Below are 15,099 nucleotides of genomic sequence, written 5' to 3' on the forward strand. Positions count from 1 at the left end.
ACCGTTGAACTGTCACCGTGGCTCTGCCAACTGCCACCGGCCACGGCCCAGCCCCCGCCTCACCACTTCTGCAGCGAACAGGTTAATTAACAACTGATTAATGAGCTCCTGGAGTGTCGGAACTCAAAATGTCCCTCAGACATTTTTGGAGGTTCTGGGTCCAGGTCAGAAGCATTTGAGACCCTGGCAGGCAGCTGGAAACAGCTGTGATTTTGGGTTTGAGCCATGGAATGATTTACTAACCTTGCAGGAAGAACAAGAAGTCACAAAAGTTTATATATTATGGCAGAAGTCACAAAGTAGAGGGAAGAATTTTTGAGTGCTGTACAGGGGGATTTTAGGTCTTGTACATGGGGGTCAGAAGTTTTAAGATGGACTTGGGATTTGGGCCTGCCCTGTCCTCCCTCTTTCTCCTTCCTTACCTCCATGTTCTTGGTGATGTTGGCACTCACAGATTGGTTTAGAGTAGAAAAGCACCATTTAATATAGGTAATAGGCATTGGGGAAAGGCTGCAAACATGTAACACGTAATGTACCATATAAAAGAGAGCAGCAGCCCTGGGCAGGGAGAGAAGCAGTCGGGGTCAGAGAGGATGTCAGGGTGTGTGTGTGCCTCTGCCTGAGCTGTGAGCAAACCACAGCAGCCCGAGGAGAAAATCTTTTAGATAACTTGCAATAAACTGCCTTGAGACCCAACAACAGAGACTGCTGAGCCTTTCTTTGGAAGCTCGGGTTGGAGGAGAGACTTTTCCACCACACGGAGCCACCCCCGACCCAGGGTGAGCTCTGGCACTGGAGGAGGGGGCAGAGCATTCCAGCTTTGTCTTCCATTGTTGTGGCAGCTGTCAGGGACCATTCTGAGCCCCACAGGAACAGGACAATTTCAGGGCAAACATATGTGCCTGTGTACCCAAACACACCAGCAGTGCTCTCCCAGAGGCTGCCAGCTTATTTAAATGCCCACCTATTTAAAAATTTCAGTTAATTAGCCAGGAAATGGTTGTGCAGGGAGTTATGCTCTTGTTGGAATGGGCAAAGACAAATCCTGAGCTTTATTCTGATGCTCACCATACGTTCTTGCTGAACTACAAACATAACAAGAAATGCCAGCATGTATCTTTATTTGTCCATAAATAAACTCAAGTTCCCTCAACCAGGGAAATTCCTTAATGTTTGGATTTACAGAAAAAGACTTTATAAAGAAATTGCCTTCCTAGCACCAAGCTCATGAATCTGCTTAGATTCAGGTTCTGGAACTCCAGATCTGCTGCCATCCTGTTATGCTCAAGGTGTTAGACACAGCAAACCAAGAAATTAAAGAATTGTGAAACAGGTATTACTGACACAATATCCTCTGAAGCTCTTGCTCAGTATCTCATTTGCACATTTATGAATTGCATGTTAGTGCTAATTGCCAGTGACAAGCTAAATATCAACATGATCATCTTCAGGGAGTGTGCTTGGAGAGAGGGGCCCATGAAGACAGCAGCCCAGGGTGGGACACAGGGAGCTGCCTGTGCACACAGAGCTGTCCACACTGAGCCCTGTCCACGGCATATCCAGTCACTACACCCCTGCATTTCCTAGGCAGCATTTAAAACCCTGGGAGCAAACAAAAGCATTTTAAAATGGATGAAGTAGTTGAGGAATCTGTTTCACCTGCACTCAGCAAAATTCAAGCTCTAGAGAGGCAGGACCTCCCAAAATACTGCTGAAGGAATTGATCCTGGCCTTGCATGAGTGTGCACAAATTGGCTGCTGCAGAAATCCACTCCCAAGGGGCAGCTGTGGACTGAGGCTACAGCCCTGCAGCCACCTCACATGCCAAACCTCCCCCCCTCCAGCTGATTCCCACTCTCCCAGATGGAATTCACAATGAGTTAAGGTGCAGAGGAAAGGCCAGCAGCACAAACCCAGCTCTGTTTAACTCTCCCACAAGGGGGGAGGCTCTGGAAGGCAACACCAACCAAAGAACACCACGCCCACCTGGGAGAGATCTCTCTGGCTGGCCCACAGCTCCCCACCTGCTGCCTGCTACTGCATGGAAACATGAATGTCATATTAAAGGCTCCTCAAATTCCTGCTGATTTAGCTTTTAATCACTGAACCATATCTGCTTTGCCTGGTGGTTTGTATTTTTAGTATCTCCTTCCCCCGTTGTTGTCCTCTCTTCCCCTTTTCAACTTCAAATCATTTGTTTAACACAGCTGCAGCAAGATTTAACAGAATTAGCAAGAACTATATCCCATGCCTCAGGAGCTGCCTGGTAATTCCATGCATGGATTAGAGAGTAGCAAAAAAAAAAAAGACAGAGGATAAAGGACAGCTGCCAGAATTGTTCTGTTGCACTAAAAAGCAAAGGGGCACACACAAACAATTCCTGCTGGGAATTACTGTCCAACAAAAGCCTGTCTGGCTCCATGGCCAGAGGCCACCACTGCCTGTTTGAGATTAATTTTATCATGTGAAAGCAGCAGCTCCCAAGCACAGGCTACTCCCTCAGCCTACAAAAGCATTGCCACAGCTGGGGAAATCTCCTCTACTATTAACAAAAATAATTATCTTATTTCTTTCTGTATCTATAATATATAAATAGATGATCATTTGTTTTTATTAATGTAGCTAAATATATTCTATAAATAAATTATTTGGAGAACATCATCTCTCTACGTCAGCAAGTGCTACTACAGCCAGTGAAGGAATTCTTTATGAGTGGTCCTTTGAAATACTTTAATGACCAAGTAGCCAATTATGGAAGCCTAAGTCCGTTTTCACACTGCCAAGAGACTGATTTTTAGACATAATCCACACTGCACCTGTTTAGAAGCGAAAGTGCAGCTCTCTTTTTTTCTTTTTTTGTTCAGGTCCCTCTCCTCACATACAAAGCCACTTCTCAGTGCAATCTTCCACTCAACACTGACAACTTGAAGGTACAAACAATTGGCACCAAATCACTCAAACACTCTTCAACAGCAATCCTGAAACTACAGCAAAGCCAGAGTAACCTCCTACCACACCCTCACTCAGTCCTCATTAGTGCAACTCTGACACAAAATCTTCTTTCAGGCAAAGACATCTGTAAACCAAGAAAGTGTAAAATGATAAAAAAAAAAAACCCACCCACACTGCATGGAAAAATCCCAAAGGATTAGTGTCAGAAAATATTTGGCAGCAAGAGATTGGAAAAACCATGAAGGCCTAACAGAAGAGTGGCTACACCAGTCACTGCGGGGAGGTTGTTGAAGCAGATCTGCTGCAGAAGATTTTGTTATTCAAGCTTTTCATCTCCTTCCTCCACATCCTTCAGACTGAGCACTTCCAGGGATCCTTTCCCTTTTGTCTCACTGCGGATCAGCTCGTCGATCTCCCTGAAGCAGCCTGGGTCAATAAGGCACACCTGGAATGTTCCACATTTCATCAGTCAGCCAAGAATGTTTGGATTTCATCAGCCCCTTCCCAACACCTAACATTCATTAAAACAATCCTAGCTAGTTACTGAGGAGGACACTGAAGAGTTGACAAGCTCTCTCTGGCAGCAATCTTTCCACAGAACTCTACATTTCCAGTTCCCCATGCTGGACATGGCTTTTGCCAGTTGGGATTGCTGCGTTCTAATCTGCTTGGATGAAGATTTTAATACAAATTGTGCTTTACCACACACCAACTTAAAAAAAAAAATAATTAGCCACCCTTAAAATCTAGACAGAAGGCACCAAATAAGTAACAGTAACATTCCACATGTGACAGAGATTTATCAGTGTTGCAGGATCATCTCTGCTAAGAGGAATTGCACCGTGCAGTCAGCTTGGAGCAGCAACCTCTGGATACCAAAGGCTGCTTCCATGCCTATACCACTAGGATTCTGTGAAATTAAAACTTCCCAACTGCAGCTCTGATTCAGGATCTCTGTTAAGCCTTCAGTTTATGTAAACAACTTCCACTAAACAACTTCTATGAATTCATCTCCTAGTAAAATACACATGTGTAGTTCAAATCAAACCTGAACCCCAGGGACTGTTTTTACTTACCATTTCCAGGTGTTCCTGGAAGTCTTCACTCTCAGTAACTTTAATCAGTGGCTTGAGCTTCTCTTTCAGCTTCTTGCCTTCCTTTGCTGGCAGGATAAACCTCAGCCTCATGTGAGCACGTTCAATCTGCATGGTCTCCTTCAGCTGCCTGATCACTTCCAGGGCCTGTTGGACAAGAAAAAGAGCACTTGCACATCTGCTTAAAACCCAGATCCAAATCTCAAACCTTTTCCCCCGCTTCAGAGCTATCTCTCAGTGCTGGGCACAGCTGCTCTGCTGCAGGGAGGTTGCTGTCATGCTCTTTTGACAGATGAACAAGAAAAGGCAGACTTCCTGTTGTTTGTGATCACTTTGAACACTTAAAAGCTATCTGAAAAAAAATTAAATTGCTATACTGCACAACACCACAAACCCACATGTCTCAGATGCAAACCTGATATGCCACCTCAATTAGCATAAATCATAAACCTTTTATTTTGGTTCTAAGTGTACCACTGTTGGTTTTTTCCCTTTCTTTCTCCCTTTGCTGAATTCTTAGCAAACCAATTGCCTGAGTTTCAGAAGCTGCTTCTCTCCAGCACTCAGTTGCCAGATAGCTGAGTAATTGCCAGAGCTCACGCCTAGGTTGGAGGTGGTTCCACATGGTGGAAAAGTCTCTCCTCCAACCCGAGCTTCCAAAGAAAGGCTCAATATTCTTCTGTTGTTCGGTCTCAAGGTAGTTTATTGCAAGTTTTTTATAAGATTTTCTCCTGGAGCTGCCGTGGTTTGCTCACAGCTCAGGCAGAGGCACACACACACCCTGACATCCTCTCTGACTCCGACTGCTTCTTCTCTCCCTGCCCAGGGCTGCTGCTCTCTTTTATATGGTACATTACGTGTTACATGTTTGCAGCTTTTCCCCAATTCCTATTACCTATATTAAATGGTGCTTTTCTATCTTTTATATGGTACATTACGTGTTACATGTTTGCAGCTTTTCCCCAATTCCTATTACCTATATTAAATGGTGCCTTTCTACTCCAAACCAATCTGTGAGTGTCAACGTCACCAAGAACATGGAGGTAAGGAAGGAGAAAGAGGGAGGACAGGGCAGGCCCAGATCCCTCCATCTTAAAACTTCTGACCCCCATGTACAAAACAGAAACCCCCCTGTACAGGACTTAAACCCCCCCTGTACAGCACTCAAAAATTCTTCCCTTTACTTTGTGACTACTTCTACTATAATATCTAAACTTCTGTGACTTGTTCTTCCTGCAAGGTTGGTAAATCATTCCATGGCTCAAACCCAAAATCACAGCTGTTCCCAGCTGCCTGCCAGGGTCTCAAATGCTTCTGACCTGGATCCGGAACATCAGAAATGTCTGAGGGACGTTTTGAGTTCTGACAAGTAATTTCTGTGCAGGCCTCAGATCCTGGTACTCTGCTGATCCCTCTTTGGCTGAGACCTGAGGAATTCCCCTGGATGGCAGCACCTTGCATACTGCAGGAAACTCAGCTGCTGCTTTGTGCTCTTGTTGGGTTTGACAGAGTAGTGGATGTCCTTCATGGCCCTCTCGATAAGGATCACCGTGTAGGGCCGCTTGGTCTCGGGGTTCACACACTTGTCAGCCACGATGGTGGCGATGTCTCGGAACATCTGCTCCAGCTGCGTGTGCCGCTCCTTGTCCGACACCTGCAGCTCCCCTTTGGATAAAATCTGTTTTAGCCACAGAAATGGGTTAATGAACAGCGTGGATATGAAGAGTGACAAGTTAAATTTGACAGCTTTGAGTAATTTTGTTAAATTTGACAGCTGCTTGAAAGGTTGAGTGAGATTTGAAGTGCAGCAAACAATAACCAAATTAATAATGTGAACCATTACAACAGACAGCACTGGAAAGGCTTCAGACAAAAAAACTCACCACAGAAATCCTAAACTGCAGTGAGAGAAGCACAGATTTCACAGAATATATTGAGTTGGAAGAGAGCCCCCAGGGATCATCCAGTCCTTGCCCTGCACAGACACCCCAACAATCCCACCCTGGGCATCCCTGGCAGTGGTGTCCAAAGGCTCCTGGAGCTCTGGCAGCCTCAGGGCCGTGCCCATTCCCTGGGCAGCGCCCAGCACTCTCTGGGGGAAGAACCTTTCCCTAAAATCCAACCTACACCTGCCCCGGCACAGCCATTCCCTGGGCCCTGGCCCTGTCACACAGAGCAGAGATCAGAGCTGTCGACCCTGATGAGGTCTGACCTCAGTCTCTCAGGCTGAACAGACCAAGTGCCCTCAACTGCTCTTTGCGTGATCCCTCCAGGCCCTTCACCCTCTTTGCAGCTTTCTTTGGACTCTGACAGCTTCAGATCTTTCTTATATTGTGGCACCCAAAACTGCCTCAGCCCAGAGCAGAGCAGGACAATCCCCTCCCTGGCCCAGCTGTTGATACTGGGCCTGGTGACCCCAGGAGAAGGATGTCCTTCCTGGCTTCCAGGTCAATGCTCAAGAGAGTTACTGAAATCTTTTCAACCAGAACAAGTCCACAGTTCATATCCCACCAGTAAGGACTAAGGAATTAGATCTGTTACTAAACACTTAAGGGAGCTCTCCCAAGTAAGCAACTTGTCCCCTTCTTTTCCCTGCATTCTTAATAACTTATCTTATGTGAGGAACTCTTCAGTGCTGGCTGTGTCCAGACACATTGATGCATGCAAGGTGTGTGTTAGACAGAATTCCTTCCAGCCACACGCACATGCCAAATTTAAAACCGCAAAATAGAGCTACAACTCCTTTTTATCAATTTCTTAACAAACAACCCTTTCACCTATAGCAGTATTCTACAAACACCCTTCAGTACAAACCACCTAACTGAGTGACTAAATCTCACATTTTTTATAAAGCAAAGTGTGTGAAACCTACCATCTTACAGATTTCTGTCTGGTCATCTGTCCCAAATGCTTTAACCAGATCTTCCTTCTTTGCCACCTGGCCTTTGGAGACATTGACAAACACTGTGTGTGTCTGCAGGACCTCGTCGAGATCTTTCTCCCTAGAGATTAAGACAAATGTAGAAAACTCAGAATAATCCTAGAATGGTGCCAGTTCCACTCCTGCCATGGGTAGAGATACCTTCCACTGTCCCAGGCTGCTCCAAACCGCATCCATCCTGGCCTTGGGCACTGCCAAGGATCCAGGGGCAGCCACAGCATCCCTGGGCACCTGTGCCAGGGCCTGCCTACCCTCGCAGTGAACAATTCCTTCCCAATGCCCCATCTATCCATCCCTCTGTCAGTTTGAAAGCACTGCCCCTTGCCGTGGCACTGCACACCTTGCTCAAAGCCCCTCTCCAGCACAGCAGCAATGCCAGGAGCCCAGCTGCGTTCAGCTCGGAGAAGGAGCTCCTGACTCAGCACAGGCTGACCCAGCACAGCCGGAACCTTCCAGCACGGAGATGTCGCTGCCCAGGCGCGGGCACGGTGCTCCCGGGCTCAGACCCACAGCCGGGCCCGCACGGTCACTGCCGACGCCCCACGGGCTCCACTGCCCGATGTGGGCCGTGGGGAAGACAAGCACGATCGGTACCATTGATAAGCAAGCTCCTTTTGTTCAAAAATCCTGTCAGTTCATATAGGGTTTGCTACAAGTAAAGTCAGCAGCAGCTCTCGTTGGTCAGTTTACAAAGGTCTTTGTAATGTTTAGCCTACGTGCATTTACAACTACAGCCAGGTTTCTTAAGCCAAGTTTCTCATCTCTAGTCACGTCGTCATGGTACATCCCATCTTCTCTGGGCACATCTTGTCACACAGCCTATTCTTGTACAAGCATATCTCCAAGGATATGCTCATCCTTATTATCTCATTCCGACCTTGTTCTATTTCCCAGGCCTAGACAGACCTTGTACAGTTTCCCAGGCCTAGACACAGAGCCGGTTTCCCAAGCTCTGTTCCCAGGCCAGACACAGCCTGATTCTGATTCTGGCGTCTTAGAGCTATCAATGAATAACTGTTCCATTGATCCACGACCCCTCTCCTGCAACCATTCTCCAGCAGCTGCCGAGTCCCCGCACAGGGTGCCCGCTACGACGCCCTCACGCCGGCTCCGCACACGGGCCGGGCCCCAGCCGCCTCCCCGCGGGCTCCCCGGGCACTCACGCTCCGCTGCGCCAGCCCATGACCTTGTTGCGGTAACAGGCGATCTCGAAGCGCTTGCCGGCGCGCCGTGCCCGCACCACGGCCACGTTGGTGAGGCGGATCTGGTTGGTGGGGGTGAAGATGGACATGGCGGCCGCCGCTCCGCCCCCGGCCCGGCAGTGAACGGCGGCACGGGCGGAAGGGGCGGGAGCGGCGACGGCGGCTGAGGGAGCGGGCGGGGAGCGGCTCGGAGCCGGCCGGGGCCGGGGCGGCGGCTGTGTGCGTGAGGGAGAGAGGGCTGTGATGGGCGGGACGGAATAGCCGCGGCTGGGGGCGATAGCTGTGTCCGGGGGTGATAGCCGTGAGGGGGGAGTCTAGTAACCGTGTTTGTGGGGTAATAGCCGCGTGTGTGGGCTACTAACCGAGTTTGTGGGGTAATAATGTGTGTATGGGTTGATAACCGTGTTTGTGGGGTAATAACCGCGTGTGTGGGCTACTAACCGAGTTTGTGGGATAATAATGTGTGTATGGGTTGATAACCGTGTTTGTGGGGTAATAACCGCGTGTGTGGGCTACTAACCGAGTTTGTGGGATGATGATGTGTCTATGGGCTAATAACCGAGTTTGCGGGATGATAAAGTGTGCATGGCTAATAACGGTGAGGGGATGTAATAACCGCGTCTGTGAGCGGATATAGCTGTGAGAGGGTGAGGGTAATGACCGTGGGGGGATTTATTAACCATAAGTGGTAGCTCTGAGGTGGGGGTGTTTAATGATTGTGAGGGTGGTGGGGTGATAACCGTGAGGGGTATTTGGGGGAGAGAGGGGCATTAACCGTGTAAGGAGGAATAACCACGAGGGTGAAGGGCTGGGGTGTGTGTTTGTGGGGTGATAACCATAAGGGGGTTGTGTAGTTGTGTAGGGGATAATAGTGAGCACGTGTGTGTGTGCCTGTTCTGGAGCTAAAATTCTCTTGAATATGTGTAGCATGTGTTGCATTTGAGGAAGTTATATAGAGGTTAAGGGAATCCCTATAGCTGGTTTGGGTAAGACTGGGAACACTGAGCAAGTGCTCTTGATCCTTCACTTTTGTGAGTCTTAGTGTTGCTGCTTAAGGCCCTCTTCTTATCCTTATGGTCTGGTAACCTGAGTACCAGCCAGTATGAGTTTCCAGCCTCTTGGAATACTTGGATTTTGTGCTCTCAACTGATATCTGCAAAAACAAGATCCAAGCTGCAGATCACAGTAGAAGGGTGTCAGCTGTGTTCCTCAGTCAATAAGTATCACAATCCAGCCTTGTTGGAGTGCCTGAATATTCCATATGAAACAGATATTCGCAGATATCATGCAGGTGCTTTCCTGGCTGTACCCTGGCTTACTGTGCCCTGAATGTTCTGAACCAACCTAAAACATCTCAGTGGTTCCAAATCAAGCTTCACTTGCATAATAGAATTCTGTGAAAGTGTTTCCAATTGAATCCATTATTCAGTCTGCTCTTGAAGCTCTGTTTGTAATCAGAGTGACATCAAATGTGTGTAAGCAAGGGTTGTGTTCAGCAGAAAGTTCTTCTGTGTGGGTGATTTCCCCCTTGCACTGGAGCTTTCTCATTCCAGAGAACTGCATTTGTTTGGATTGTGTAAAACTAAAGCCAGTATGACCCACTGGATGTTTCATAAGATCTTTTTCCTTTCAGGCACTTGGACAGCACAAGTATTTTCTGCTTTTCCTTGTAACAGTGCTGCCCTATAAGGAAAAACCCAGAGTTTCCCTCTGACAGTATGGAGTCCTAGCTTGGAGCTCATCTGACACACCTGAGGAGGTGAATGCTTCTTGATTCAATTTTAGTGCCTTGTCTTTAGCCAGAAGCTGTTTTCTGCAAAGCCTGGGCAATAGCTGATGGTGTGAGGCTGTGGGTACTTTGTGATTATTTTGTGTATGCTCATTCCATATTCACTCTGTAGGAATCTGTGATATTTTAGATTTAGATGTCTCAATGGATATGTGGAGCTACTTCTATACTTGCCTGGTGTCCGTATGGCTGCACAGATTTTACGTCTATTCTGCTGTTGCTTTTGGGATCAGCCTTTGGATTGTCATTCAGTTCACCACCACCAGAACCAAAAGGAAGGTAATGGAGCCTGTCAGCACTTCTCTCTGAAAATACCCCAAAAACCTAGGTGGAAGTGAGTAGTGACTGGTTAAAGGCACCTGCTGTGGGCCTGCTGAGGGTGTTGCAAATCCCAAATGCAGTTTGGTTATCTGGTTATGATCCTCGGCCTGGCTTATTTGTGTCTGTGGGTCACTAATACTCTTGTTGCTCTGATGTTGGGGCAGAGCTCAGCGGGACACTCCTCACACTGTTCCTGGGGGAATGTGTTCCCCTGGATTGCTCTGTCACTCCAGGTAAACCCCTCTGCTTGTGCCCAGTGTTTGCACCTTCATGTTTTCACGATGCTAATGACAGGGTTGGGCTGTTTTGGGGATGGGAGGGAATTAGGCCATTCAGGAGTTGAAAACCTCCTCCTGCAGGTGGGTAAAGATCTGCTGCAGGACTTGGGAGGTTCAGCTGTATCAATACCCGGACAAGTGGGTATTTGTAGCGTGCCTTAGGTCAGGAAAGCAGGTCCTGGTCTGTTTGGGTGTCAGAGGAACCAAAATGCTTTGTCTGTTACTGAGAGTGGTCCCGTGATTTGAATGTTAAATGCTCTTGGTTTGACAGCCCTTGAAGAAGGGATTGCATGTGACACAGCTCTTGTTTCATAGGGTGAGAAATCCCATAGGAATCCATCTTCCCCTGAGGGAACATCAGACAAACTGGGAAATGGATGTGCCCCCCATCAGGCACAGGAGGTCCATGTTGCTGGAGTGAAGATCTTCTATGGCTCTCAGACTGGCACAGCAAAGGTATCTGTACTTTTATTGCGCATCTGTGAAATTGCTTTGAAATATTGTTGGGATCTGAGAAAGTTGCTTGCCTTAAAACACTACCTTGGGTACAGATCTGGGAGTTCATCAGCACATTGATTAGCTTGTTACAATCATTGCCCAATGTGCAAGATAAATGAAAAATTAAATAAAAGTAACAATTTTCCTCCTTCCTTTAAGCAAGGTGTGCAGGAGAGGTTGATTATAAAGCTAAAAGTTCACTCTTGCACTATAATTTTAATTTTATAGCAAGGCTTTGTAGAGAGAAATTCTGGGTTTGATGCTTTCTTGTGAAGAAATGTAATTTGTATGTGTAGCTGTGAAGTGATTAGTCATTATAATGTTGTAACTCTCAGCCAGTGTACTCCATTTTTGTTTTAATGTGAGGAATTGCAGTACCAGTTGTCCAGGCCACCTGTGTCATTATTCTTCCTGTGCTGGGAGAAGTCTTGTGGCTGAGCACAGCAGGGCTTGTGTGGCTTGAAGTAATTGATAACTTCCAATATTTCTTTATTCAGAGATTTGCCAAGGTTCTGGCTGAAGCTGTTACTTCCCTTAATTTGCATGTGGAAGTCATTAACATGGGAGACTATGATCCAGAAGATGGTTTAGCAGAGGAGGTGGGTATGGCATAAACACCAGTAACAAGTACAAGTTTTTCCTGGGGTTGTCAAAGCTATTTCCTTCTTGTATTCGTCTCCTATTGTTCTGGAAATCCCCCAAGCTTTGTGTTGAATTGCCTCTCTACCTATGCAAATGTAGCCCATCAGTCCTCAGCAGAAAATACCTACATTTTGAGAATTTTGAACCACTGGTTGGACATTTTGTTGTGACAGTGACTCTGTATGAGCTAGTTCTGTAACTCAGGGATGAGCTGGGTGAGAGAGGTTACTCCAGGTGCCCTGTACACCTGGACAGGTTTCAGAACCAGAGCAGGAAGGTGGCAATGCCTCTGCAGCCTTTAGAGGCTTTTAAGATAGAAACTCCTTGTGAGGTGTATTTATGTGGAGTAATCCTTAATGGGTTTTTCTTCCGTCAGTATTGATAGATGCTACTTTAGAGTTCTAATTAATCCTAACAAAAAGTTTTGGTGGGAACTACATGCTGGGAATTCCTTCAGGTATCAGTATGAATTGCCAGCATTTGATACTGCCCCTAACACACCTGTAAATGTGAAATTAAGAAGTTTGAAGTATTTATCCATGGCGTACTTCCCTGATGAAGGAGTTGGGTCAGGAAGCTGCTGATGAGGCTGGATGTCCAGTTTTGCTCTGTCACTGTGTCCCTGTTCAGCTTGACCTCTCTCTGTTAATTTAAGGTACTGTGCAAATTGTTCAGCACCCTTGGGATTGTCACCTGCACCATCCCACCCCAGCAGGAGACAGCCTTGTCTTTTGATTTCTCCCAGGTGTCTGGGTGTTGTGACTCTTTGCTTTCAAACAAGGTTCTGGAAAATGCAGTAATTTTTTTTTTTTTTTTCTCCTGTCCTGTTTGTATGACCAGACAAGCAGCAGGAACATCTGTGTGTTCCTGGTGGCCACCTACACAGAGGGGCAGCCCCCGGAGAGCGCAGCCTGGTTCTGCAAGTGGCTGGAAGAGGCAGCCAATGATTTCCGTGTTGGGAAAAGCTTCCTGCAGGGCCTGAGATATGCCGTGTTCGGGCTGGGGAACTCGGCCTATGTGGATCACTACAACACAGTGAGTGTCCCTCCAGCTCCCTGCTTGGCTTCTGCTCCTCAACAGCCTCAGCTGCATGAAGTGCATCAAACCCAAATGAGGCTGGTGGTCTGTGTGGGAATTGCAGCTGTTGTGCTGACTGGGTGAGGCACTGGGTTTAGGGCTTGGGCAGAATATCAGAGCCATTGAGATTGGAAAAAGCCTCTAAGATCACTGAACCCACTGTGTACTTGATCCCCACCTTGTCCCCAGCCCAGAGTGCTGAATGCCATATCCAGCCCTTCCCTTGGCACTTCCAGGGATGGGGACTCCAGACCTCTTGGGGCAGCCCCTTCCAATGCCTAAGCACCCTTTCCATGGTGAAATTCCTGCTGGTGTCCACCCTGAGCCTCCCCTGGCCGAGCCTGAGGCCGTTCCCTCTCCTCCTGTCCCTGTTCCCTGGAGCAGAGCCCGACCCCCCCGGCTGTCCCCTCCTGTCAGGAGCTGTGCAGAGCCACAAGGTCCCCCTGAGCCTCCTTTTCTCCAGGCTGAGCCCCTTCCCAGCTGCCTCAGCCTCTCCTGGGTCTCAGCTCCTTCCCAACTCTGTTCCCATCCCTGGACACACTTCAGCCCCTCAAGGTTTTTCTTGGGGTGAGGGGCCCAAAAGTACCCCCAGCACTGGAGGTGCTTCAGCAGTGCTGCTGCAGAGGGACAGTCACTGCTCTCCCTGGTCCTGCTCCCACACCATTGCTGGTACAAGCCAGTGCCATTTGCCTTCTTGGCCACCTGGGCAATTCAGCTTTGAAGCAGTTGGATTTCAGATGGGAAATGAGTCCCACAGGCACTGGGAGGTGTGGTAACACATTTGGTAAATCCTTACGGAGATCGTTTCCCAACTTCAAAAGCTTTCTGCAGTCACCTGAGGGCACAGCACTGTAAGCTGCTGCCTTCTAAACGTGGCTCTTTTTTATGATGTGGGTTTTAGCTTTTTATTCTCTGATGTGAACTGTGGCAGTACCTCTGCCTGATCATTGGTCTTACCTCACACAGAAAAATGGCATCACTTGTCACAGGTTATGTTCAGAGCTGGGGCAGTGTGTCACACATGTGGCCATTCTGACCAACAAGCACCACACAGAGCAGTCTGTTCCCAGAGCCCATCCCTTCACCCCATGGATGGCAGAGGGATTTTCCAGTGGAGTCTGAGGGGGTGTGGTGCTGGTTAGGCTGCCCTGTGTCTGTGCTGAGCCAGCACCTGCGAGGGACTCCCCAGGTCCTTACCCTGCAGTGCCATGCAGCTCACTGGCTCTTCCCAGGGCTGATCCTTGCTTTTCTGGTTGGCTGCTTGTACTTGGTCCTGGTTTAATTTCCTTTCCAACCCTTCCTCCTGCCCTAGGTTGGAAGGAGGATGGACAGGTGGCTGTGGATGCTGAGTGCCAGCAGGATCATGACTCGGGCTGAGGGGGACAGCAATGTGGCCCAGAGCAAGCATGGCAGCATTGAGGCTGACTTTGAGGCCTGGAAAGCCGAATTCCTGACTCGGCTCCAGGCACTCTGCAGAGGGGAAAAGAAGCCCTGCAGTGGGAAGTGCAAGAAGGGGAAGTGCAAATCTTCAGGGAAGCAGAGCAAGGAAAGCTCAGACCATGAACATGGGACGTCGGAGCAGGAGAACACTGAGGTACAGCCAAAATCCTTGAGGCCTTATTTTATTTGGAGCACTGTTTGACTTCTCCACTTCTTCCTGCAGTCCAGAGGGCTGCTGTGGGAGCCTGAGACTTGTTCTGGAGCAGGGGGAGAAGAGAGCTGAGATCCCATGGCAAAAACAAGTAGAATGAGCCATCCGAAAGAAGGACCAAAGGATTAGTGATGGACCCAGGCTCAATGGCATTTGTGTGATGAGGGAGTCTTGCTCCTGGCTGGGTGTAGGAACGCAGGACATCCCTCTGGCTACCCTGGCTGGCTTGAGACCCTGGCACAAAGTCAAAAACACCTGTGGCTTTGATTTCAGCCCAGCTTTGTATGAGGAATTACAAGCCACAAGGGTTTGAGTAGTGTGGTAGTTGAATTAACCCAGGGTGAAAAAGTAGAATTTTAGGGTTTTAAAATAAGGGGTTCAAGGGGACGAGAGAGAGAGATTTGGGCGTGTCCTGACCTTCTTCTCCTCCTTGCCCTCCATGTCTTGCTGTGATGGTGACACTTTTATGTTGGTTTAAGGTAGAGACACACTGTCCAACATAAATGATAGATATTGGCACGTTATTGTAAACATAGTACACATAGTTTTTAGCATAAAATGGTAACATCACCCCAAGGGTGTGGGAGTCTGTCACAGACTGACCTGCTGGACAGACTGCAGCTCCTTGAGAAAGCATGTTAGAGATAGGAGAAA

The 15,099-nt window shown here is 48.0% G+C and overlaps 2 protein-coding genes across 4 annotated transcripts in view; one reads left to right on the top strand and one right to left on the bottom strand.

The window, feature by feature from the left end:
• Window positions 1-1,104: 1,104 nt before the first annotated feature.
• Window positions 1,105-8,318, bottom strand: SBDS (SBDS ribosome maturation factor). The gene is made up of 5 exons (XM_077787470.1): window positions 8,151-8,318; window positions 6,919-7,048; window positions 5,530-5,724; window positions 4,029-4,199; window positions 1,105-3,397 (listed from the first exon to the last, which is right to left on the bottom strand). The coding sequence occupies exons 1-5, from the start codon at window positions 8,276-8,278 to the stop codon at window positions 3,269-3,271; spliced, it is 753 nt and encodes a 250-aa protein (XP_077643596.1). The 5' UTR covers window positions 8,279-8,318; the 3' UTR covers window positions 1,105-3,268.
• Window positions 8,318-15,099, top strand: part of LOC110472027 (S-adenosyl-L-methionine-dependent tRNA 4-demethylwyosine synthase TYW1) — a 95,378-nt gene continuing 88,596 nt past the window's right edge. For 2 of the 3 annotated variants that reach the window (XM_077787468.1, XM_077787466.1), the window contains exons 1-7: window positions 8,318-8,408; window positions 9,823-9,948; window positions 10,109-10,257; window positions 10,893-11,033; window positions 11,573-11,674; window positions 12,558-12,752; window positions 14,107-14,388. In XM_077787468.1, coding sequence (XP_077643594.1) covers window positions 10,123-10,257; window positions 10,893-11,033; window positions 11,573-11,674; window positions 12,558-12,752; window positions 14,107-14,388 — 855 coding nt within the window. In that variant the 5' untranslated portion in view covers window positions 8,318-8,408; window positions 9,823-9,948; window positions 10,109-10,122. Of the gene's footprint in view, window positions 8,409-9,822; window positions 9,949-10,090; window positions 10,258-10,892; window positions 11,034-11,572; window positions 11,675-12,557; window positions 12,753-14,106; window positions 14,389-15,099 lie in introns of all 3 variants that reach the window. The other variant, XM_077787467.1, reaches the window with a different exon arrangement.

This window comes from Lonchura striata, chromosome 20, assembly GCF_046129695.1.
Source record: "Lonchura striata isolate bLonStr1 chromosome 20, bLonStr1.mat, whole genome shotgun sequence".
NCBI lineage: Eukaryota > Metazoa > Chordata > Aves > Passeriformes > Estrildidae > Lonchura > Lonchura striata.

Bases quoted from the DNA above. Each gene is read 5' to 3' on its own strand.
- SBDS (XM_077787470.1), bottom strand. From the start codon at position 8,278: ATGTCCATCTTCACCCCCACCAACCAGATCCGCCTCACCAACGTGGCC. The intron at 7,049-8,150 runs GTGAGTGCCCGG...CTTAATCTCTAG, and splicing joins ATGGGCTGGCGCAGCGGAGC to GGAGAAAGATCTCGACGAGG. The intron at 5,725-6,918 runs GTAGGTTTCACA...TGGCTAAAACAG, and splicing joins AGACAGAAATCTGTAAGATG to ATTTTATCCAAAGGGGAGCT.